Genomic DNA, 26,209 nt, shown 5'->3' with positions numbered 1-26,209 from the left:
GTTTCTCATCTAAATGTCAGAAATTCAAATCCTTTATTTTAGGCTGCAACTGTCCTCACATCAGATCCAGTGATTTCTGAGCATGAAATCTGCGATGTACCAATGATTTTTATTACTATCTTGATGTCACTTCCATGGAAAAGGCCCCACAGCTAAAAATTCACGTCACAAGAATCTACCTACAAAAGCAACACTCTGAGGGAAAAGAGGGTGTCCTGTGACCACCAAGTAGAAAACCGCCTGTGGTGGGCAAAACACGGTGGAGAAATGAGAAAATTCACTAAACTCCTGAAAGGCTCAGTACTCGGACTCTCCAGCAGTGACTAGGCTCTCTGCGGATTCTAACCGGAAACTGGAAATGCACAAGACAAAGTGGACTGGAAAACCACTCACGATTTCCAAGTTCCACGGGGAGTCACTTCCCCTCCGTGGACTTAAACCCAAAGGAGGGGTTTCTACACCAGCTGTCCCTAGGCCTCTGCAGGGGGAAACTCACGGCGTGGGAGTCGAGGTCAATGAAGCCATAGGTGTGGCCCATGGGGCCGGTTCTGTTCTTGATGATCCGGACGTTGGCAGTGGTCAGGTGGACGTAGGGCTCCAGCACTTCCACGATCACCTCAGGGGGCGTGGACCGATAGATGCGTTTGAGCATGATGGCTGAACAAACCACCACAAATGGCAGAGCAGCAGAGAAAGACACAGAAAGGTTAACTTCTGAAGTCCTCACAGCTTGGTTGCTTTTTGTTTTTAACTGCAGATGCTACTTGCTCTAGTAAGGCTGCTTCTGTAACCAACGCTAGTCAAATAAATGCCTCCTCCTTTCCCTCACCAACACTCAGAGATCTACACCGAGGCCCTGCTGCGTGTGAACAGCAACTTGCTACTGGAGGATGAAGGCCCCTGAAACTAGCACAGCCAGCCCATCAGGCTGAGCGGCTGTGCGAGGGCGTGGGAAGTGGTGGTCCCCAGCCACACAGGCCGTCCTCCCCCCACCACGGCGTCACCAGCCCCGACACAGGACTTACTTTTGCTCTCCCCATCCTGGCGCGTCTCCCCAGACCACGAATCCTTCTCTCGGTCTCTTCGGAAGCTGAGCCCTTCCCTTCGAGAGGAAGGCAGGTACCGATCCGCGTCTTTTTTTTGATGCCCCAAGCGTGGTTCTTGTCCTTCTTCCCGCTTCTTGGGCTCAGGTTCCTTATCAGTGGACCTTGGGGGCTGGCTGGGTTGTTTTTCTGATGGTGGTGGGATGGGTGTTTTCTGAAGCTGAGGGTAAGTTACTAAATCTTGCTTCACGTCTGTCACTAGAGGAACAGAAACAGAACCTCTGGCAGGTTTTATCCAAAAAGCACTGCTGCTCTGATTCCTCCTCTCCGCCATCCAATACTGACCCTGGAATGCTTCCAAGTCTCAGGACGCCTACAGAAAGTCCCTGACAGATTACACACAGAGCTAATGAGACAGCACATGGAACGGTTCACAGAAGAACCTATCCAAGTATTAAAAAATTTAATATTAGCCCGGCTAGCACGGCTCAGTGGTTGAGCGTCAACCTATGAACCAGGAGGTCACGGTTCCATTCCCGGTCAGGGCACCTGCTCTGGTTGTCTCGATCCCCCCCAGTGGGGGATGTGCAGGAGGCAGCTGATCAATGATTCTTTCTTCTCATTGATCTCTCTCTCTCTCTCTCTCTCTCTCTCCCCCCCTTCCTCTCTGAAATCAATAAAAAATATTTTAAAAAATTAATATAATGAGTATTCTATCACTTCCCATTTATATATAAATCCTTCATGAGACCCTGGACCTAACTATTATAATCAATGATAAGAACAGATTTGGTGACAAAATTACTAAAATATGACTCTTGCTAGAAGTTTGGTAGAAACATATGTGTCTAGGAGCCTTGCTCCTGCTAGGGTTATGACACAAGGACAGCTGTCTCAAATTCTGTCCACGGCCCCCCTCTCCTCTGGCGAAGCTAAGAATAGACCTAACTGCATACAGGTTGTTTATACGTAAAAATTTATAGCAGGCAAATGTCTTTCAAAATATAAATGATTCATTACAAATCTTTCTATAGGAGAATCATCTATCCAGTTAATTATGGGCACATTTTTGCAATTAATCATTCTTAGAGGGTCACAGGAAGCCATGTGACTCAAAAGGAGACATCAAGGGGCCACACAGAGATTGACGGCCGCAACGGCTCCTGGTGAGCACCTGCGTTATGCTTACACGCGCAGGCCGCCTCAGCCCTGGGCTGCGCTAACGATCATTCGTTAGAAGAGACTGAGAAAGAAGTCTTTCTTGAGAGAAAAAACCATTTTGCCTCATCTGGTCACGCCAGCAGCTAACAGCTGCGTCCTTTGCTCTTTCCCGCTGGTGGGCATGTCTAGAGCAGGCCTTCCCGAGTCTGTCACAGCACCTGCACCACAGCCTCTCAGGAGGGAGGCTCTCTGCTCAGGGCAGAGCCCGGCACGGAACTCTGCAGGCATCCTGCGTTGCAGCCTGTGTGGAGCGGTGAGGCTACACAGAGGCTGCTGAGTCCCGCGTGGAACTGTATTTGATGGCCATGCCTAGCTTTCCTCGAGTGGGAATGTCAGAAGGACGGCCGTGACAGTCACTGCTACAGAGCTGCTGTTTTGGGCGTCTCTGGAAGCTGCTTTAAGGGTTCCCACCTAGAGCTTTTCTGGAAAAAGTTACTTTAAAGTCAAGTGACTGAGAAGCTGTTAGGTTTATTCCTCTATAAAAATAGCACACACCCTCAATCCTGATTACTTTCTCATTTATATTTTTACTGTTACTTCAACAAATGTTTTTCTGTTGAAGATCCTGCAAAGTTTACATAGAGTGCAAATGAGAAAATGATAATGATAACAAATGATTCCCGGTAACTTCAAAGAAGTGGGGAAGGGGTCACGTGGACAAATGCCAGCAGACTCTTTCCCAACCTAACACCCTTGAATGCGCCCTGAGCCGCAATGCCACCGACCTCTGTTCAGCTGCCCATTTAGGCACCTCAGTCTGAGGAGCCTGCAATCCATCTCTCTCCCTGGTGGGACTCGGAGATTTCAATCACTAGCAGGCCACCTGAGGTTAGGAGTCACACTGCACCTTTAAGATCAGCTTACATTGAGGGATGACTACCCTATAGCCCAGGAAAAGCATAAAGTGTGTCTTGCTCAGTGCACAAATGAAAACCACGGCCTCTACCCCCACTCACCTTCCCTCGGGCACTTGCAGAATGAGCATGAAGACTGGAGTCCAGCAGTGCTGGCCTTACACTGCAAGAGAAAGAAGTCAATTTGACTACAAATATTTTTAAAAACCTAATGTATACCCAATGTATGGGAATCACTTTTGGGGCCTGGGACACATTAACTCAATTTACATGATTTCTAATGGAAAAAAAGGATTCAGTTTTCAAACAAATGGCTCTGGAACAGCCTCCTGGAATAAATTAGGTCGTTTCCAGCGGCAGGCCCAGAGCCTCTCTGGCCACAGGCAGAAGCTGGGAAACCGGGACTGTGGATGACGGTGCTGACCTCCAGTTCATCGGAAATGAGCCAAAGAAGAGCTCTGCCCTAGAGCCCTCCATGGAGGAGCTTGGCGCCAGGTCCTTACTTCTGGGGAGAGGAACTCTCGCCACTTACCCGTTTGCAGCACCAAAAATCCGGGCTGGGCACATACTCGAGGGTGACCTCTTTGTCATGGATCATGAGAGTTCCCTGTGGAGACAAAGACAGAAGCCATCGACATCAGCCCTCAGAGAACCGGAGACACAGGAAGGCACAGACGCCTGTCCAGTCCCCAAGCGGAAACATGTCACAAGGAGTGAGCTTATTCATCAACAGAAGTCAATGGCTGTTTGAAGCCAAGACGTGGGCAGGGGGGCAGAGCAAGCACAAGCTTCGGGCAAGGGAGTGCGAGGAGGTGGCATCCGTCTTCGGCCTTGGCTCCTGCGGGTTGGGGCGCTGTCCCCGGGCAGGTGAGGCCCCGTCTGCTCCTCCAGAGCTCAGGCGTGCACTCCACTCGCCTGTGCGCCCACAGTCCCCGCTGGTAGAGCTAGCTCACTACCCACAGCACACTCCCTTCTGCAGCCGGAGGCACGGAGCCCTCCATGGTCTTCTTCCCGAGGCTCACTCAAAACGCCTCGGAGAGGCGGGAGGGAGGGCTCTGAACTCCGGTGCCTGGAAACTTTCTTTGGAAACTGGCTGCATGGCAAAAGCACCAGGAGAAAGAGGCCCAGCACGGCAGACAGGAAGGAAGGAGGGAGGGGACAGCTTCACGGAGCTCACATCCTCACATCTGGAAACTGAAGGGCTGGTGGCCGTGGCCGCAGCATCACCCTGGCTCGGAGCCTACAGAGTGAGCTGCCATGAGCGCTGAGAACCAACCATTGGCAAGTCAGCACTTGGGGAAAGTCGGGCACAGGACAGGGGGACGGGGCTCAACAAGCCGCAGCTAGAGCTCCGCGGCCTCTGCGTAGTGGACCAGTCATGAAATCTATTTCACACCAAGATCAAAGGAGTTTTGTTTAACAAACACTAACCAGCAGATACTTGCGAAAGCAGAGGAGAAATCTCTCTGCCTAGACAGGACCCTCCCCGACACCTGAACGTGAACTGACCGAGGCTGCGACTGGAACTAGCCCCTGCGCTGCTCACTCTCCGCCCTCTCGGGCCCTGTGTCTCCTCAGACAGGGCTCTGAGTTACACAGGCTTTTCTCTGCAATTGGACCTCAGTGTCTTGCTTGGATCCATACCTCTGTCATATAATGCTTTACCTCTCTGCTTTTCACACCAAAAGAGTCAAGAAAATACATAGAATCAAATTACTGTCTTGTCAAAACCAAAGGAGAACTGCCTGCCTACCCAGGCCTGAGAACCTGGTCTCTGAGAAACTGTTCCCTGGCTTAGTCTCAGGCCGGGGGATGGCGATAATAAATACTTGCTAACATTTATTAGGTGCTTATTCAGAGCCAGAAACTGTTAAATATGCTATTGTATTTAATTCCCTAAATGATCCCATGAGGCAACATCATCTCCATCTGACAGACGAGGAAACATGTCAGAGGCAAGGCCAGCTGGGGAAAGGCAGAGCCAGGTCCACATCTGGGGTCACAGGAAGGGACCTCCTGCCCTAGTCACCAACTCCTGCTCAGATTAGGGGAGGAGCCAACCCAGGAGAAGAGTGCTGCAGGCAGGGAGGGTCGGGGGAGGGGGGGGCACTGTACCCTCCCACCTAAACCATGGGCTCTGGGCCGGTCAGTGTGGTGCAGTGGTTGAGGCTGTCCCACCCACCAGGAGGCTGTCGGTTTGGTTCAATTCCCAGTCAGGGCACATGCCCGGGTTGTGGCTTAATCCCCAATAGGGGGTGTGCAGGAGGCAGCTGATTGATGTTTCTCTCTCTCTCCCTCTCCTTTCCTCTCTTTGAAATAAAAAACAAAACAAAACAAAAAACCCAACAACGTGGACTCTGGGTCATGTTCCCTAAATTTGAATCCTGCCTCCACTCCATGACCTTCAGCAAGATCCTTCGCTTCTTTGCACTAAGTTTCCTCTTCTGTAAAGTCGGGATGACAGTACCTACTTCATAAGGTGGTTATGACAATTAAAAAAATTAACATATGGCCCTGACCGGTTTGGCTCAGTGGATAGAGCAGTGATGGTGAACCTATGACACGGGTGTCAGAGGTGACACGCGAACTCATTTTTTTGGTTGATTTTTCTTTGTTAAATGGCATTTAAATATCTATATATATAAAAGCCTAAGTGACCGAATGACCAAACGACTAAACGACCTGGTTGACTGGTCACTATGACACGCACTGACCACTAGGGGGCAGACGCTCAATGCAGGAGCTGCCCCTGGTGGTCAGTGCACTCCCACACCCAACCTCCAGAGGACCCTCCCCCCGGCCGACCAACCACCCATGCCCCCTCAGGCCAGCCCCCATCACCCCTGATCATTGGCCAGGCTGAGGGATCCCACCTGTGCACGAATTCGTGCACTGGGCCTCTAGTATAAAATAAATATCAAAAATATAAGTCTTTGTTTTACTATGGTTGCAAATATCAAAAAATTTCTATATGTGACACGGCACCAGAGTTAAGTTAGGGTTTTTCAAAATGCTGACACGCCGAGCTCAAAAGGTTCACCATCACTGTTCTAGGACATACGCACGTACAGAGGTGAACGCTCATGGCTGTGCATACCTAGTCTCTTACGTAGTTAACCTCCTTGGTGGATATTTTTTACAAATTCCTGTAATACTTTCTCTCTCACAAACACTCTCACCCATGCTGACGGCTCTCTCACACGGCACATTAAAAAATTAAGAAATTAGGTGACCATAAAAATTGTTAGGCAAACCAATAAAAGAAAGAAAGAAAGAAAGAAAGAAAGAAAGAAAGAAAGAAAATTAACATATGAATGAGCTTAGCATGGAAAACAGTGAAGGCTCAGCAATGCATTTTGACCCCTCTGTGCCAGACAAGGACGAGCACGTAGGGGAGCAAGCAGGGTCAAGCAGCCCCTCACTCCATCGCCCTGCCTCGCCTGTCAGCTAGTAATGGCGCACAGCTCCTCTCACCCTGGGAAAGACCACACTTCCCCTGGGACGGACGCTGCACATCAGAACCTGCATTTTCATGACAACTCAGTGTTAGCTGCCAATTGCTGGGCCAAATCTTAGCATCCAGGCTCGATCTCCTGGCTTTTATTATCAGTACCTGGTACAGAAGAGGGACTAAATGCTTGTGAACAAAGGACTGAATGGCCCCAGGAAAACTGGCATGCGCAGTGCACAGGAGCTCTGGAGGGAGTACCGCTGTCACAGACTACACCGTCCCCCCAGCCCGCGAGACATGGGGGCTGCCATTGGAACGAGGCGCCTGGTGAGTGACAGTCAATTGCAAATTCTGACTTCACCACTTGGCATCAGTGGAAGCAGGAATTTCTAAGGCAAGGAGCACTGATGCTTCTCAGGGAGCAAACATGCTGCCCAGGAGCTGTGGACGAGCTTCTGTTGGAGGGAGGGACCCCCTGCCAGAGCACTCACTGACATATCGACTTGGAGATTACCTTCACCTTATATATTATGTTATAAAGGCAATGATTCTTACTAGTATTCCTCAGAGACCCTACAACCAAGGCAGCTAGAAACCACTGCTAAAGATAGGAAATGGCTTCAACACCACTGTTGTTTTAATAAGAACAGACACACAACTTGTAGGAGAACCATCGGGTTCATCTCCGCTCTCACTCCCCTGCTGCTATTGTACACAGGCAGCCAGACACCAAGCATGGGCCTGAGATGCACTACCCCGCCCTCGCCCTCGCCCTCACCCTGCAATGCCCTTTCTTCAGGCTTCACAGAGCAAAGACCCACCGGTACCTCCCAGGGAAGCAACCTGGGCGGGGGTGGTGGTGGTGGTGGTTGTTAATAAATGGGTAGGATGATTTCATCACTTTTGGTTGCCCACTTTTGTCTATTATCTACCATCTTCACACAATGAATTTTTATTCATCATTTGAATTATTGGGTCACTGATTAAGCTACTGAAGTAAAGGCCCAGAAAGACCATGAGTCTAATGAACCAGGTGTGGCTCCTAAAGAGGCACCATGTATTTCAAAGTAAAGCCAAAGATACCTCCTTTCTCAGGAGTGTACTAGGAAGATTAGGTTTAAATAGATTACAGCAGGTCCTCAGGTGACGTCGGAGATCCGTTCCTACGGCGACGTAATGCGATTTTCGCCGTAAGTGTGAACCCACCTACATAAGCACCTACGTCACTCACATGGAGCACACACACAGCAGTAATGAAGGGAAACAGTACAAAAAATTTAAAAGACAGATAACAATTCCTGACCTTTACTTGTGGTAAATAATAAAAAACATAAAGCACATATGTACATACGTCGAAATGACGGAACTTTTTTTTAATAAATAAATGGGAGATGGCGACGTAACCACAAAATGACGTACATCAAGTCCGACGTAACCCGAGGATTGCCTGTATAACCTGCTGAAATCTGACCAAGCCCAAAGCTCTCACCCGACAAAGTCCCAACAGGTAGGTGTTCCTAAATACGTCTTAAGTCAGTGATGGCGAACCTATGACACGCGTGTCAGAGGTGACACGCAAACTCATTTTTTTGGTTGATTTTTCTTTGTTAAATGGGATTTAAATATATAAAATATCAAAAATATAAGTCTTTGTTTTACTATGGTTGCAAATATCAAAAAATTTCTATATGTGACACGGCACCAGAGTTAAGTTAGGGTTTTTCAAAATGCTGACATGCCGAGCTCAAAAGGTTTGCCATCACTGTCTTAAGTGGTCTTCATGTGAAGCTTCAAAAAGCTAGAGATAGTCCGGCCAGTGTGGTTCAGTGGCTGGGCGTCGACCTATGTACCAGGAGGTCACAGTTCGATTCCCACAGATTGGTGTTTTTCCCTCTCCCTTCTTCTCTCTGAATTCAATGAAAATATTAAGAAAGAAAAAAAAGGCTAGAGACAATGCCCCCCTGAAGACCAAAGTAAGTCCTTACTCTCCGCCTCAGGGACACTAGGGGAGCAATCTGGGTGTGAGGCTGTTGAATTCAACATCCACATTTCCATTTCCCTTTAAAAAAATTTTTTTTAAATTGATTTCAGAGAGGAAGGGAGAGGGAGAAAGAGATAGAAACATCAACAATGAGAGAGAATCATGGATCGGCTGCCTCCTGCATGATCTCTACTGGGGATTGAGCCCACAACCCGGGCATGTGCCCTTGACCAGAATCGAACCCAGGACCCTTCAGTCTGCAGGCCGACGCTCGATCCACTGAGTCAAACCAGACAGGGCCATTTCCTTGTTTGCTGCTGCTCTTAGAGACTTTCTAACTCCATTTTGTGACTGTCAACCTTGAGAAGGACTTGAGTGAGAAAAGTGAGACTCTCCCCTCTGCTTATGCTGGCTGATAACCAAGCCAAGGATTGTTAAGGTAGAGGGAGGGCCAGGAGAAAACGGACACACCTTTCTGGCCAGGAGCTTCGCATCTTTGTTAAAGATCGCCCAACACAAGCACAGTCACAGGGGAACTTTGTACTGAGAATACAGCTGCTGCGGGACGTCACCGACCGTCTCGTTAATGCATGGAGAGACAGGATCAACAAGCAGGGAAAACGCATGTGAGCCTTGTGAACACCACTCACACTGGGAAATCGGCAATCCCTCTTCGTAGATTTGTGCTTCTTCCAAACATAGACGGGAGAATCGGGTTACTGGTGCTGAGAACTGGTACTGTTTATCAGAGATAGTAATCTTTATTCACAAAGCAATTACGGTTTACAAAGGCATTCTTCACAAATGTCCCCTCGCTCAAGCCTCATGAGTAGGACACAGATAAAACCTCCTTCCACACGGCAAGGATGGCTGGGGTACATGGCGCAGCCTGCCAAGATTACAGAGCTTGTTAGCAACACAGAGAGGACTACGGGCAGGTTTTCTTCTCACCATATTGCTTTTTTGTTTGATTCCATTTTTAAACTTCCAGGGAGTCAGCCAACTCATCATACTTGCCACACCAAAATGACTTCTGATAAAAAGACACACAAGGTAAAGGCTGAAGAAATTCACAAGCAATGGACCCACAGGGAGTTTAGAGAGACCTGCTTCTTGACAGCTCTGCCACCCCCCGCCCCGGCCTCTCCAGGTGGTCTTCACGCTCTCGAGCACCTACACTTACTTAGGTGCTCTGCCTAAGACACAGAGGCCTGCCAGGAAGTAGCTGCTAGCAGAAGTTTCAACCATCGTGACAGAAAGAATAAAGCAAGCGGAACCAAACAGCAGGTATAAAACAGAAGTGTCATTTCTCTTAGTGTAAAAGAGTAGTTTTAATATAAATCTTTTGCAAAGCAACTAAGCGCATTCTTGTTGGTGCACAGATATGTTCGATTTCAAACATTCTGTGAGACTCACTATTCCCCAAGGCCAAATCCAAAATGAGGCAGAACAAGGAAAGGAGAAGGAGGGGAAAGCAGAGGCCGAGACCCTGAGGGAAGCTCGCAAATGCTCTGTGACAGCGGACTCCGACCCTCTGCTTAGACTGGCCTCTGAGCAGCCAGGAGACGAGGCCCTGACGGGACCGCCTCTGGAAACAGAACCCACTTCAGGATCCAGTTAAGATCGACGGGCAGGAAGACTGCCTTCCTGGCTGCTACTTATCTTGAGATGTCTTTTCTCATCCAGACGGAAACACAACAAAAACATTTTCTAAAATCCTCCTGAACACTTCTCACTGCCTGACCAGTTTCTCTGTCATTTCCCAAGAAAACACACCAGCGCCTGTGGAAGCCGTGCTGTGCTCTGTGAGGGGCACGGCGGGCCTGTGCTGCCCCGAGCCCCCCAGCAGCTGAGCTGCCCCGAGGCCGGGTCTCCGACGAGCTCTGCTCCAGGACCACAATCCCCTCCAGACCAGGCCCTGGCGGACAGCGACTTGGTTATTTAAAGGCTTAAAGGCGTCTGGTGCTGAGAACACATCCCACTCACTCCACCACCGCTCCCTGCCGGTCTTGTGTGTATTTAAGGTAAGATCCCAGTTCCTCCAAAAAATGTCTCTTGTCTAAATGAACGCCTATCAGTGATCTGTGGTCTTGGAGATAATTTCATTAACCGAGGCCCAGACTTCGGAAGAATGGACTCGTCTGCCCAGGCCGCCCCCCCGCCCCCCGCCTCTCCCATCCTATGAGGCACGTGAGGCAAAAACAGACACAATATAAACACACACACAGACAAATGAGTAGGCAGGTAAGTAGTAAAACAGCCAAAGTCTCTCTCCTTTGAGAAAAGGAGGCTCCACCACAGGGAGACTGCCAGGCAGGTGGGGCACGCAGCCAATTCCTTCCCCACGAACACTGTACTCTACAGAAATGATTGACAAGCTCCAGCTCTTACACCTAGAATCTCCAAACAACTGTGAACCACCAACATGCAAATATTTTTTAAACTTTCAGTTTGTTAACTCTATACGTTTTATTTTTGTTATTATGTTTTTAATCCTCACCCAAGGACATGTTTCCACTGATTTTTATAGAGAAAGGAAAGGAAAGGAGAGAGAGAGAGAGACGAGAAACATCTATGTGAGAGAGAACCATTGACCAGTTGCCTCCCGCATGTACCCTGACCGGGAACTGAACCCACAACCTTTTGGTGCATGAACGACACTCCAACCAGCTGAGCCACTCCGGCCGGGGCATCTTTACACGTTTTAGAGCAATGTTTCATCAAATGCTTGAAAGGACCTCAGTCTAGTTAAGATTTTCCTTGTTAACAATAAATTTATTTCCCAACAAAGATCTGACCCAGCTCTTAGTGGGAGTAGATCACACTTGAACATATCTTACTGATAATTCTCAGGATTCCCTTCAGAGCTCAGGTCTCTGTAACCACCGCTTCATTTCATTTTTCTCCTCTCAGTTGGTTTCAATCATGCCGTAAGGGAATGGAAGTACTCATAAAGTAGAAGACAGAAACACGGCACAGACACAGCTTGTCCGGGCCTCAGGATTTTCTCAGTTAACCCCAAAATAACTGTGGGCTGGGCAGGGCAGAGGTTCTGAATCCCAGTTACGGGAGGCTCCCGCCACGGCAGTTAGGACCATTCTCTCCCGCATGTTTGGGCAGCTCTGTGACCCGCTCATGCTCTGAGGTGACTCCTGTTCCAGCTCCCCTGGCTCTTTTCTTCTGGAAAAAGTGGACCCTAAACTCAACACACACACACACACACACACACACACACACACACACACACACACACACATACGCGCGCGCGCGCCTCATTGTCTAAGTCAGTGGTTCTCAACCTGTGGGTCGAGACCCCTTTGGTGGTCGAACGACCCTTTCACAGGGGTCGCCTTAGACCATCCTGCATACGACCCTTTCACAGGGGTCGCCTAAGACCATCCTGCATATCAGATATTTACATTATGATTCATAACAGTAGCAACATTACAGTTATGAAGTAGCAACGAAAATAATTTTATGGTTGGGTCACAACATGAGGAACTGTATTTAAAGGGCCAGAAGGTTGAGAAACACTGGTCTAGGTTCTCTAAATCGAATCACTATGGCAGGAGGGCGTTCCTCAGACCAATGTGGAAAATGCAAAGCTCCTTACTTTGCTGTTTATTGAATAATGGAACCAGCAGCTACTCTTCTGGCCTCACCACTGAAAAGAGATGTTATCTACTGGCTCTTTGCCTACTACCTCCCACCCAAGACCCTTAGCTCTCCTAAAGGCAGTCTCAATTGGCCTCACTGGTTTCAATGTCCTTGCTTGGACATTCCAGAGAATCCTGCTGACACGCTTCCTACAAAAACAGCACCCTGAAAAGATAAACAAAATACAGAGCCACCAGATCTCTGAACTCACACTGTTCAACCACCGTTTCAGGGAGGTAACCACCCATTATACTTTTTTCTTAGGCAAAAAGCTATAGAGCCAGTATCACTCTGACAGAAGCTACAAGACTAAGAACAGAAGCTTCGAGTGAGAAAAAGTCCTCATCATTTTAGGTTTACCCGTTCTCACCTGCAAATAGCACCGAAGCATCAAACATCAACCCCTAATATAAACAGGCGGTGGACTTCACATTTGAGACCTGCTTGAGTTAACTTAGTTCATAGTGAGGAAGCAACATTCGTGAACTGTAGGCTTGTGGCAGCCCCTACAGCAGATACGATAGAGAATGAGGAATGGTCTCAGCACAGGGCAGAAACCTCTGGTCACCCAGGAGTGTGGGAGAAGACAAAGCCAAGGTCTCTAATGATCCCCTAACTAGAGTTGCTGCCAAGTCTAAAAAGGCATAGCCCACAGCTATCCAGAAACCCTCCGATAGGCCCTAGAAATCTAACACAGACTTAACCCTTAGATGCCTTTAAACACCCTCGGACCATCTAAAACATCAAAAGGCATTTCTCAGCGCGGTCAGCGTAGCTCAGCGGTTGAGCATCAACCTATGAACCAGGAGGTGATTTTTCCCTTATTATGGAGGGAAAAAAATCCCCAAGGGCTATGAAGGTGGAAGATGGCATCTGTGATTCTCTCCCATCATTGATGTTTTCATCTCTCTCTCTCCCTTCCTCTCTGAAATCAATTTTAAAAAAGGCATCCCTTAGATTTGCTTGAAGGTTATCACAATAACCAAAGTGACCATATAATTAAAATTTTCTTATCTCTTTATAAGAAAAACTGGGGGAAATACACTTAAAAAGGGAGAATTTTGGGTAATGTTAGGAAGCACCTTGAGATTTCTGTTAGAACAAACGACATGCCCAGGCTTTCCAAGGTAATCCCAACTTCCGGTTCCATCCTGTTGAAAGGCCATGTGTCGGGCAGCGCAGACCAATTGAGGCTGCAGAAGACAGTCAGCATTGCCACACACCACTGGCTTCTCTCACAAAGATTTCAAGTCAATGTACTAAGACTGTTTCTTCTTGTGGGAAGACTTACAGTTTCATAGATTTTAAAATGCCTTGACCTTTTCCCCTACCACCTCCTCATCCCTCAAAATCACTAGCCAGAACAGGATATGTATTCTTTTTTTAATTTATTTATTATCAATTTAGGGAGAGAGAGAGCGAGAGCGAGAGCGAGAGAGAAACATCAATCGGCTGCCTCCTGCACGCCCCGCACTGGGGTTGGAGCCTGCAACCCAGGCATGTGGCCTGACTGAGAACTGAACCAGTGACCTCTTGGTGCATGGGACAATGCTCAATCTACTGAGCCACACCAGCCGGGCAGGATATGTATTCTTTATTCAACAACAAATATGTTTCCTCAGCTGACTAGGCATGGGGATGATATTTTAAAGCATGAGGACAATAAACAGGCACACTTTTAAACAAAGAAGCACATATCTCTATCTGAAATTCTCATCAGGAAATGTACAGAATGGAAAGAGTTCTTTAATATTGTCAGAAGTGAAGAGAAACAAAACGAGTGAGACATATGCTGAGAAGGCCAGTGTGCTGACAGTTCACCAACAGTTTAGGCATAAGGTGCACTATGAGCTGCATGTACAACAGACAAAGCCGGATGTGACCCAGAGAGGAGAAAATCATCAACCACACTTAAGAAAAGTGAGAGTCCAGAAATAAGTAAGATCCAGATATGTTCTTGCTAAGATATACCTGGCAGAAATGCTGATGCTTTTATTCTTTCTGTACTTTTAAAAAATATATTTTTATTGATTTCAGAGAGGAAGGGAGAGAAAGACAGAAACATCAATGAGAGAGAATCACTGATCGGCTGCCTCATGCACGCCACCTACTGGGGATCGAGCCCACAACCCGGGCATGTGCCCTGATGTGGAATTGAACCGTGATCTCCTGGTGCATAGAGGTCAACGCTCAACCATTGAGCCACACCAGCCGGGCAGGAGGTATTCTTAAAGGGAAGGCCAAGTCCATTTTCATCCCTTCTTCTGTCCCATTGGTTGGCAAGTCAAAGTGATGGCTGACACTCCAGCAGCCATCCTGGACAGTAAGGCAGAAGTCACATGTTGAGGACTGAACGGGCCTGGGCTCCTGATGTTCATGGCACCGCTGTAAGAAAGCCTGGATGACTTAGACCTTGCTCATTAGAGAGGAATAAACTCATTTAAGCCACAATTCTTTTTAGTGTTCTGTCACTCACAGCCGATTCTAATCCTAACTGAAGAGTTCTTTCCAGTGCCATTTTAGTTTTGTTACATTCTTATAGCTCTCCCATGTCTTCAAATTCAAGACTAAATGCAAGCCCCTGGACAACCTACCTGCACTTCCCAAATTATTCCTTTCACTACTTCCCAGGGTATGAGGACAAGAATCAGACAGGAAATTTGGAAGAAACAACATGTGGCCATCTCTGTCAGAACAGAAACAGTAAACAGTATCACTGTACTGGCTCCCTGGCATATGTTGTCAGTTTGGCTCAAAGAAACTTATACACATTTTAAAAAATTATAGAAGTACTAGTACCAGAATTTGGAAAGTCGAGAGATTGTTCAGGTTGGGAGGATTAGAGCCTTCTTTATTATGAAGAAAAAAAAACCCCTAAGGGCTATGAAGATGGAAGATAGCATCAGAAACACTTTATTCAACAGTTACTGATCCAGTTGACAAGTATTTACTTAGTGCATCCTCTGCTGCAGGTCCAGCTCTACTCCATGTGGGTAGCGAAGGGAAAAAAGAACCAGTCCCTGTCCTCAGGGGCCTTTCCAAGTAGCAATGTCTGGCTTTACCTGGCGACAGCTGCTTTAATGGGCATGATCTTTGCTAGTCATTTGCCCAGACACTTGGTCCGGTCCAGCTATTTACTCAGGGCTCCAATACTACCTAGAAACGACAGAAGCAAAGTGATCCTGTACCTGCTCCCGCTCCTGTGCCCAGTTCCTGGGCACCTGAGTTTAAAGGTGTAGGGTAAGGGTCTTGGCTGTTCTTTGACCCGACTCCTAAGTGTTGTGACTCCAATGCGGGTTTAGCGGGCTCCTGTGCCCTGGAAGGTGCCAGCTCAGAGCATGCCTGTGCTTGTTCCTAGCAGGGGTCTAAGCTCAGGAACCTCTTTCAGGGTGGGGGCGGAGAACATCAGTTTGGGGGCCTTGCTCAGGAAAACGCTCCTTGGGGCTCTCCTGAGTGCTTGGGATGAAGGGGCGCCGTGTCAGGTGTTAGAGGCGGGAACAATACATGTGCCATAAGGGTGGACTCTGAGAACCTGTAAGGCCGGGAAAGAAAAAACTAGCTGCTCAAGAGTCAGCTGCAAATCCCGGCTGTGCTCCAAACCCAGACAACAAAGACTGACCACGTCCAGGGCGGCAGTGTCCTGAGGCATCTGGTGAAACATACCCCACAGCCGAGGGAGAATTCAAACGGCTACGTGAATGCCCTCAGCAGCCAGGCAGAATGGAACCTGGCCACTGGATCTGTGCGTATTCAAATAGGGCCTAACAGGCTGTCCATGTGCAGAAAGCACACAAAAAACCGAAAGCTTCAGCATTTTCACTTTTAGATATTGACCCAAGACAACTGAAATATACATCTACACTAGCGGTTCTCAACCTGTGGGTCGCGACCCCTTTGGGGGTCGAATGACCCTTTCACAGGGGTTGCCAAAGACCATCGGAAAACACATATAATTACATATTGTTTTTGTGATTAATCACTATGCTTTAATTATGTTCAATTTGTAACAATGAAATTGGGGGTCACCACAACATGAGGAATTGTATTAAAGGGTCACGGCATTAGGAAGGTTGAGAATCACTGAAAATGTGTACATGAATGTTCACAGCCTCATTAACCACAACAGCCCAAAGTGGAAACAATCCAAATGTCCATCAACTAGTTAATGAATAAAGAAAATGTGCTCCATCCACACAATGGAATGTTCAACTACTAAAGGGAATGAAGTGTTGATTCATAGTATAACGTGAACTTTGAAAACACTAAGTTAAGTAAAAGAGACCAGTCACAAAAATGTGTATGGCCCCATTTATATGAAACATCTCAGACAATCTATAGACAGAAAGTTGATTAGTGGACATTTAGAGCATGTGCGGAAGAGTAGAGGGACATGGGGTGTGACTGCTAAGGGGTACAGGATTTGTTTTAGGGGTGATGGAAAAGTTCAGGAATTAAGGGTGATGGTTGTACAATCTTGTGAACATATTAAAACCCACTAAATTATATACTTTGAAAGGATACATTTTATAATATAAGAATTACACATCAATTAAAACAAAGACAAGAAAACAACAACCAAAAAGCTTTCAGGACTGGACGACTATTGCCAGAACAAGGAAATGCAGTTCTTTTTCTTCCCTCTCTGCCACACCCTGGCCCACCTAACCGCCCCGCCCTACAGCCTCTCAGTGAGCACTCTGCCTCTAGCCATTTCCCCTTGAACCAGGTACACCCCTGCCACACATGTCCTTACTACACCCTGATTCTTGCCAAAGCTCTGGTCCCTGATGACAATACACAACTGAAAATGAGAGGACTCTATTTAGACGAGAACATCCATTTTCCCAACAAAAAGATGGTCAAAAAGCAATCTGACTGCCTTGAATGAATAAATTTTTAGAAATATGAATGAAATTAGTCATATGTCTACCTACTTACACTTAATTTATTAATTTAATTAATCTTGGACATTTAAGTTTAGAATAATGTGGTCTTAATTATGACTGTCCCAATACACTGGCAAATATATAAACATACGTAGTCCCCCTTATCTCTGGGGATACATTCCAACACCCCCAGTAGATGCCTGAAACCATGGAGAGTACTGAACCCATATATATATCCCCCCCCAAAATGTATACACACTTAACAGTTGATAATTCAATTGATGTTTCTTTCTTTTCAAGTTTAACCCACTGAAATTAATAATTATTCAAAGTGTGTATACATTTTCTGCAGACACCCTGTATATTATGGTTTTTCCTACATATACATTCTTATGATAGTTTCATTTATAAATTAGGCACAGTAAGAGATTAATGAAAATAATAATAAAATAGATTAATTAGAACAATCCTATATAATTAAAGCCTAATATGCAAATCTACCAAACAGCAGAATGACCAGTCGCTATGACACACACTGACCACCAGGGGGGCCCCCTGATCGCCCTGCTGGTCGCGTGGCAGTGGGGGTGGGGGATGGGGCCGGCGCCAGGCCAGCCAAGGCGGATGCCAGCAGGGGCCCCTGATCACCATGCCAGTTGCCCTGCAGAGGGAGGTCACCAGCGACGGGGGGGGGGGGGGTTTGCCCAGTGAGCAGGCAGCATCAGGCCAGCCAAGGTGGGTGCCAGCGGGGGCCTATCGCCCTGCCAGTCGCCCCACAGATCGGCCCTGATTGCCGGCCAGGCCTAGGGACCCTACCCGTTTATGAATTTCGTGCACCGGGCCTCTAGTATACTATAATAAAAGTTATGTGAATGTGGCATTATTATGTAAAATAGGAGTCACTTGAACATGAGCACTTAGATACCACAACATTCTGGTAACCAAGACAGCTACCAAATGACTAACAGGAGCACCTACAGTGTGAGGATGCGAGACAAAGAAATGATTCACGACCCAGGTGGGACTGAGCAGGAGGCATGAGATTCCATCACACTACGCAGAACGGCACCGTTTAAACCTTATGAATTGTTTATTTCTGTTATTTTTCATTTAATATTTCTGGACCATGGGTTACTGAAATTAATGAAAGCAAAACCACACATAAGGGAAACTACTATAGTATGGGGATCGGTAGTTACTGAATGTCTGCATGTAGGTAATAATCAATGAAAGTTTAAACAATTAGGCGAAAGACTGAAGACACACAAAATTCAACAAGTCCACTCATGGGTATATATTAACAGAGGACTATACCTATTCATTAAGCACAATAACAACTTTGAAATAGCCCCAAATGGGGAAAAAAGCAAAACAAAACAAGACATTTCCGTTAACAGTGGAACTAATGAATACATCGTGATGCCTGTATTTGTATACTGAAGACCTGTACAACAATGAAATGAACACATCCTAGTTATACCCTAGATCAGTGGTAGGCAAACTATGGTTCGCGAGCCACATGCGGCTCTTTGGCCCCTTGAGTATGGCTCTTCCACCAAATACTGGCTCTTCCACAAAATACCAACTTCTGTGCGTGGGCCACGAAGTTTCAATCGCACTGTACGTGCGCACCCGCACGTGGTATCTTGTGGAAGAGCCACACTCAAGGGACTAAAGTGCCGCATGTGGCTCGCGAGCTGCGGTTTGCCGACCACAGGCCTAGATAAATTTCAAAAATAATACTAAGCATAAAAGTCAAGTAGAAGAATGCGTCCTGTGTGATTCCATATACATAAGACTCAAAAGCAATTCAAAAAACCTATAGCTTAGCCCTACTTGGCTTGGTTCAGTGGTTAAAGCTCCAGCCCTTGTACTGAAGGGTCCTGGGTTCGATTCCCAGTCAAGGGCACATACCTTGTACCTCGGCTCCATCCCCAGCCCCTGTAAGGGCATGTGCAGGAGGCAACCAATTGATATGTCTCTCTCACATCCATGTTTCTCTCTCTCCTCCTCACTCTAGAAAAATCAATGGAAAAAATATCCTCTGGAGAGGATTAACAGAACAAAAACACACACAAAAAGACTACAAGCTTAGAACTAGGAGAGTGACTACTTCTGGGGATGGTGGAAATGGTAAAGACCCAGAGAAGCAGGACGGGCTTCTGCATAGGGAGCAGAGTTCTGTTTCTTTAACCTGGTGGTGGTGGAGCCCTTGTGAATGGGATCAGTGCCCTAACAGACAAGAGAGATGACCCTGCTAAATGCTCAATGGTTGGGGAGGGGAGGAGAGGGTGTCAACATCCCTCCCTTCTCCCTCCCTCCGCTGCTGAGAACCTGTCTCACAAAACACATTCCAGTGGCGTTCGCTCCGCTTTCCTCTGGCTGCTCTTGTTTCCTGGTCTAATGCTGACTAGCCCATAGTCTCTCTTTGTGTATCAGGCATCCAAATGACAGCTCTCTCATGGGGGAACACAACTAAAACCTCACAGTGCCCAGGAGAGGGAGGTCTGATTCTGACCCTCCTTCCCATCCCCAACCTCAGCCCCTGCCTAGCAGGGGACTCCCTTGGGAGCACTGACAAGATAGCTTAAGCTATCACCTTCCAGAGCATCCTCTCAATCCACCAGAAGAGCACCTCACCACGTGAGATAAAAAATAATTAATCCAGGTAAGATTATCCATGGTTATCAGTCACACGATCAACACTTTTTAAAAAACTAACCCTCACCTGAGGATATTTTTCCACTGATCTTTAGAGATAGTGAAAGGAGGGAGAGAGACAGAATAAGAGAAACATCGATTGGTTGCCTTCTGCACACGCCCCAACCAGGGCTGGGGATTGTTTACAACTGAGGTATGTGCCCTTGACTGGAATTAAACCCAGGACTCTTCAGTCTGCAGGCCAACACTCTATCCACTCAGCCAAACCGGCGAGGGCCCATCAATACTCTTAATAAGAAATATGTACAGCCGAAACCGGTTTGGCTCAGCGGATGGAGCGTCGGCCTGTGGACTGAAGGGTCCCAGGTTCGATTCCGGTCAAGGGCATGTACCTGGGTTGCAGGCACATCCCCAGTGGGAGATGTGCAGGAGGCAGCTGATCTATGTTTCTCTCTCATCGATGTTTCTAACTCTCTCTCTCTCTCTCTCTCTCTGTAAAAAATAAAATATATTTTAAAAAAAGAAATATGTACATATTATACATACACATTTTATTATATATAATACCAGAGGCCCAGTGGGGTCCCTCGGCCTGGCCTGCGGGATTGGGCCAAAATTGGCTCTCTGGTATCCCCTGAGGGGTCCCAGATTGCAAGAGGGTGCAGGCCAGGCTGAGGGACCCTACTGGTGCATGATTGGGGCTGAGGAGGGACACAGGAGATTGGCCAGCCAGAAAGGGACCGCAGGAGGGCTCCAGGGCATGTCCGGCCTGTCTCGCTCAGTTCTGATCGGCCAGACCCCAGCAGCAAGCTAATCTACCGGTCGGAGCATCTGCTCCCTGGTGGTCAGTGCACGTCATAGTGCCTGGTCGACCGGTCGACTGTCTTCCCCCTGGTGGTCTGTGGACGTCATAGCGAGCAGTTGAGCAGCCTTAGCATATTACACTTTGAGTGGTTGAACGGACAACTGGACACTTAGCATATTAAGCTTTTATTATATAGGATTTATCTAGCTCATATAAAACGAGCGAGAGGCTATAATGACAATGTTATTGGTAGGGACAGGTCCTCGTCACCACCGGTTACTGGTGAGGGTAGATTTCTTAAGATATGCCAAGAAAAATAATTTTCTGAGATTAGCACAGGAGGATGAGGTTGTAGAAAACTTTATTTCTGTGGAATTACACCCCTGAGCTCCAAGGTCCCATTTCCCCTTGTCCCACCAAGGAAGAAGTGCAGATGGAGCTGGAGGCAAAGCCAGTGTCCAGAGTTTCCTTTCCATGTTAGAGTGGAGTCGTCTAGCACCAGGCCAGCTTAGCTTGTGTTCCCCTGCATTCCATCAGTCCACTGAATGTGGGGTCAGCATGACCACATGACTATGTGTCTATGGAGGGAACACAGGCAGGAGCAAAGCCAAAAGAACCAGAGAGCCAAGAGAGGGAGCCCCTTTGCTTTGGGGGATGATGTATCCCAAATGTTGGCAGGTTTGCAGTGGCCTTGCCCACGCTGGCCAATGCAGTTCCCCAGGCTGGACTACAGGCAAGTACCTTCCCTATGTTACTCCAACTCCACTGTGCATGCATCCGCCTTCCCCTTGGTTGGGCCCCTTCCCCCAGTGGCCAGTAGAGATGAATGGGCTGGTGGCTCCCTGGGGAGTGTGAAACGGCAGCTTCCTGGTGAAGCTGCTCAAATGATACGCCTACAAAGTCTGGCCTTCTCTTTGCTCCTTTTCTATTATTAATAACTAGAGGCCTGGTGCAGTGCACGGGGGTGGGGGCCTCAGCCCGGCCTGCGCCCTCTTGCAGTCCGGGACCCCTAGGGGGATGTCCGGGGATCAGGCCTAAGCTGGCAGTCACACATCCCACTCGCAGTCCGGGGCTCTCGCAGTCCAGGACCCCCTAGCTCTATCCCTGCAGCGGAGGTGGGAGAGGCTCCTGCCACTGCCGCAGCGCTCGCCAGCCATGAGCCTGGCTTCTGGCTGAGTGGAGCTCCCCCTGTGGGAGCGCACTGACTACCAGGGGGGCAGCTCCTGTGTTGAGCGTCTGCCCCTTGGTGGTCAGTGCGCATCATAGCGACAGGTCATTCCGCCATTCGGTCGATTTGCATATTATCCTTTTATTATATATGATGACTAGCTAATTACAACAGTATCAACAACACCTGAACACTTGGCTCTGTGGAGAATAAGACACTTTATTATATTACTAGATGCCCGGTGCACAAAATTTGTGCACGGGAAGGGGGGGGGGTCCCTCAGCCTGGCCTGCACCCTCTCCAATCCAGGACCCCTCGGGGGATGTCCGACTGCCTCTCGCAATGGAACCGCTGTGTGCCTGGGTGGGGGGCGAGGGTCCCTCAGCCCGTCCTGCACTCTCATCAATCCGTGACTGCTTGGGGGATGTCCGAGTGCCTCTCGCAATCCGGGACCACTGACTCCTAACCACTCGCCTGCCTGCCAGCCTGATCACCCCTAACTGCTACACTGCTGGTCTGATCGCCCCTAACTGCCTCTGCCCTGCCGTGCACCTGAGACCCAGGAATCTCTCCTCTGGTCCGTCACAGGCACCCAGAACCTGGGCCAGCTTCGCCCAAGCCAGCTGCAGCCACAGGGGACTGTGGGTTGGTGGCTTCGCCTGGGCCACAGCCGCAGGTGCCCAGGACCGCGGGGCGGGCAGCTTGTCCCTCTCCTAGGCCATGGGTACAGCCACTGGCACCTGGGACCACACGGCATGCGGCTTGTCCCTCTCCTGGGCCGCAGGCACAGCCACTGGCGCCCGGGACTATGGGGTGGGCGGCTTGTCCCTCTTCTGGGCTGCAGCCTGGCTGGTCCCCATTCCTCTCTCGCGAGCTCATTTGTGCCTGGCTGGTCCCCATTCCTCTCTCCCCAATGTTGAGTGTCTGAGCCGTTACGGTGTGAGGGCGTGATGACCATTTGCATATTAGCTCTTTATTATATAGAATAACCTGCAAGTTCAACGCAGATGGAGAAGATGCCTAACAACATTCAATGCCACCTGTAGCCTAAGAAAATTTGGTGATAAAAGAACTATCAGAAACAACAAGGCTCTCCAGTGCAGAAGTGCTGGAATGGCATGTTCCTCCGCCCTCACATGCCTGGGTGCTGTGCATGCATCCCTCAGAGGCCGCAGGAGGGCTACCCAGCCTGTTTCCCTTTCAGTCTAGACATCCCAGTGTCATGGGAGGCCATGGGAGCAGCACCAGGGGAATCAGCTGCCACCCAAGCAGTGCTGCTGCTTTTCAGGATCTGATTCCCAAGAGGTGGTTAAGCAGCCAAGGAAAGGGGGACCACCAAGCAGAGCCCACTGTTCTAGAATCACTTTACTACTGAGCACCACATGCTCACCATTGTACCAAGCCCTTCACACACATTACAGAGGCTAACCTCACAACTGCTCTGAGGCAGGCACAATGGTTATCCCTCTTCTAGTATTTTACAGATGAGGAAACAGATGCAGAAGTTACAAAAGAGCTAGGAAGTGATGAAGCTGGAGACCTTCCTGAGTCAACCTTACTGTCTGGAAGTAAAGTCATAAACCAAAGTTATAATCAAGATCACAAACTGAACTGTGCCTTCCTATAGCCCCTGAGCTAGTTACTTAGAATGACACATATCCTGCCTGTTTCCTCAATAATTGCATATAATCAAGTTCCAAAAACCCACAAAGACTGAAAATTAGTACTCTGCACATCAACTCACAGAAATGAACCATAAATGTCTGGCAAAAATATTAAAAACCTCATCATAGGAGACACATTGGAAGTTCCTCTTAACGCACTGGAAGTTCCAAATGATGTGTTTATTTTTCAAATTCAGGACAATTAAACTGAATCCATTTTAGAGCACCTCGTATAATTACAGGAGAAAGTCTGAGGCATGGCAAAGCCAGGGGCTGCTTATCAGAGCTTAGAGTTTTAAAGCCACAGGCTAGATTTCCAGTGCCCTGACCATACTCACAAGACAGTCAACAGGAACTCTCCTGTTCGGCCGGACCCCAGCAGCAAGCTAATCTACCGGTCGGAGCATCTGCTCCCTGGTGGTCAGTGCACGTCATAGTGCCTGGTCGACCGGTCGACTGTCTTCCCCCTGGTGGTCTGTACAAAGACTTATATTTTTGATATTTATTTTATATATTTAAATGCCATTTAACAAAGAAAAATCAACCAAAAAAATGAGTTCGCGTGTCACCTCTGACACGCGTGTCACAGGCTCGCCATCACTGCTGTAAGGGGATATGCTCCTACTCCAGTCGCTCTCTGAGGACCTGGCAGTATTTCTACTGCTAACAGTCTCCCACGCCCCCAAGCTAAGCTTTCCACAAGTGATCTCATCTTCATCACAAGGACAGATCCCACCTAAGATGTGGCTTCCTTCACGTACCTTCAGCAACACCCTGGCCATCCTGGTATTCTCAAAAACCCGAACTTTCTTAACTTTGTTGGCACAATAACACTTTCATAAATTTTCATGTATTCCACAGCCTTTTGCTCCCACACCAGTAAAGGCCAGCATCTCTCAGAATTTCCATGTCAGGTGATAAGAGAAACCTTTTCCTTGCACTTCATGAAGTCAAGCTGATTACATCATAGAGCCAACTTATCTTTGGCTACAAAAGGCCACTGATGCTAAGAAAATTGAGTAAAAATTCCAGGGAAATTAATTCTTCTCCCAGAGCTATCATTTATAGGAGAATTTTAGTGAATATTTGATCGAATATGAACAGGCAGCAAACATCACACCTGCAAATTTGAGAAAATAAAATGCTAATTCCTACAGAACAAATGGCAACAGTTTGAGAGAGCAAGGACTCCACTGAAGGGATCATTCTCTACACAATGCTTCTAGCTCCCCTCCCAAGTCCCCCCTGCAATGGCACACCCATCAAAAGGAGATAATATTCACCCCTCTTCCTAGACCAAGGTGAAGGCCTGAGGCGACAGACAGCCTGGCTAAGCGATGCCCCATGGGCCCCGGCCTGTGCTGCTGCGGAGCACACTGCAGCTGGATGCCTCTGTGACGGCACGGGCTGGAGGGGCCTTGGTCACCACAGAGACAACCTCGTTAAGGCATATAAAAGATCTGACAGAGCAAGCTGGCAGACCTATAAATGTCAGTCAGTGATAAATAAAAGTAATTTCACGTTGAGAGTCAGGCTAGCAGAGAGTTATAAAAAACTCAACCCAGCCCAGCCGGTGTGGTCTGGTGGCTGAGCTTCGCCCTATGAACCAGGTCACCAGTTGGATTCTGGGTCAGGGCACATGCCTGGGATCGGGCTTCATCTCCAGTAGGGGAAGTGCGGAAGGCAGCCCATCGATGTTTCTCTCTCATCAATCTATCTCTATATCCCTCTCCCTTCCTCTCTCTAAAAAATAAAAAAACATATTATACAAAAAAACCTCAATCCAAAGATTTCACTGAAACCTCCTTAGAAGCAAACAGACTCTACTCAGGTGCCCAGCAGAGGTCTCAGCATCTGCACGATTTGGTCTGTAAGTGAAACCTGAGGGAGGAGAATGGGTGAACAGACAGACGTTCATCTCCCATGAACCCTGGCTTATGCGCCTGAAGGAGTAAGCACTCATTCCCTCACATTATTATACCTCGCAGAAGATTCTGAACTACTGTGTTCTTGGGAGCTTGATCCACATCCATTTCCTTAAAGAATATCCAGATATGAACACTTATTTTCCTAGAATTATGATTGGAAATTACTTGACATGAAGAAGGGGGAGGAGGAGATGTCTGATTTCAGACGCTTACTAGGTACCAGGAGCTATGCAAAATGTTCTGTACATTTTTCACCAGGAGTCACTCCTCAGGAAGCGCCCCTGAGCGCTCCATCTGAAGTCTTCCATGAACCCACCATGCGTCTCTCATCGCCCTGCTCATTATCTGTATAGTGCTCAGCACTATCATGTTTTGTTTTAATCTGTCTACTTGCTTATGCACTAAAACAGAAGTTATACAATTTGTCGTGTTTACTGCAGTATCTCCAACATCCAGAAAGGTGAGCCTGGCACACAGCAGGCATCATGAACCACCTCACCTACTCCACACCGGAGCCCCGTGAGGTACTGAACACACAGGGAACGGGGCTGAGGAAGGTTAAAAAACTTGCCAGAGACAACCCAGCTAGGAAGTAATACCAGGAGGCAGAGCCTACACTCACTCCTCTCTTCTATGCTATATACAAATTTCACTGAAGATCCCGTTCTCAAAAAATTTCCCATAAAAACAAACTGCACACATGCCAAGCTGCGGTAAAGGCTATTAAAAGAATGTTGATTGGACGGTGAAGGCTATGTTGCTCAGCAAGAGGATACTGCTGTGGGGCAGTGCTAGCAGGAAGCCCTCCGTCCCATGACCAGGAGAAGAAAAGTATCTAGGAGAAGGAGTCGAATGGATGTGGTGATGTCTCATTAAGAAATAACTCCAAA

General features: G+C 47.9%; 1 protein-coding gene across 3 annotated transcripts in view; it reads right to left on the bottom strand.

Annotated features, from left to right (window-relative positions):
* RBM6 (RNA binding motif protein 6) overlaps positions 1-26,209 on the bottom strand; it is a 57,800-nt gene that overhangs the window by 10,019 nt on the left and 21,572 nt on the right. For all 3 annotated transcript variants that reach the window (XM_005865380.2, XM_005865382.2, XM_005865381.2), the window contains 4 exons: positions 3,651-3,725; positions 3,221-3,281; positions 1,026-1,301; positions 497-657 (listed from right to left, as the gene is read on the bottom strand). In XM_005865380.2, the coding sequence (XP_005865442.1) occupies positions 497-657; positions 1,026-1,301; positions 3,221-3,281; positions 3,651-3,725 (573 nt within the window). The remainder of the gene's footprint in view (positions 1-496; positions 658-1,025; positions 1,302-3,220; positions 3,282-3,650; positions 3,726-26,209) is intronic.

This window comes from Myotis brandtii, unplaced genomic scaffold (assembly GCF_000412655.1).
Source record: "Myotis brandtii unplaced genomic scaffold, ASM41265v1 scaffold207, whole genome shotgun sequence".
NCBI lineage: Eukaryota > Metazoa > Chordata > Mammalia > Chiroptera > Vespertilionidae > Myotis > Myotis brandtii.
This window is presented reverse-complemented; position numbering and strand designations above follow the sequence as displayed.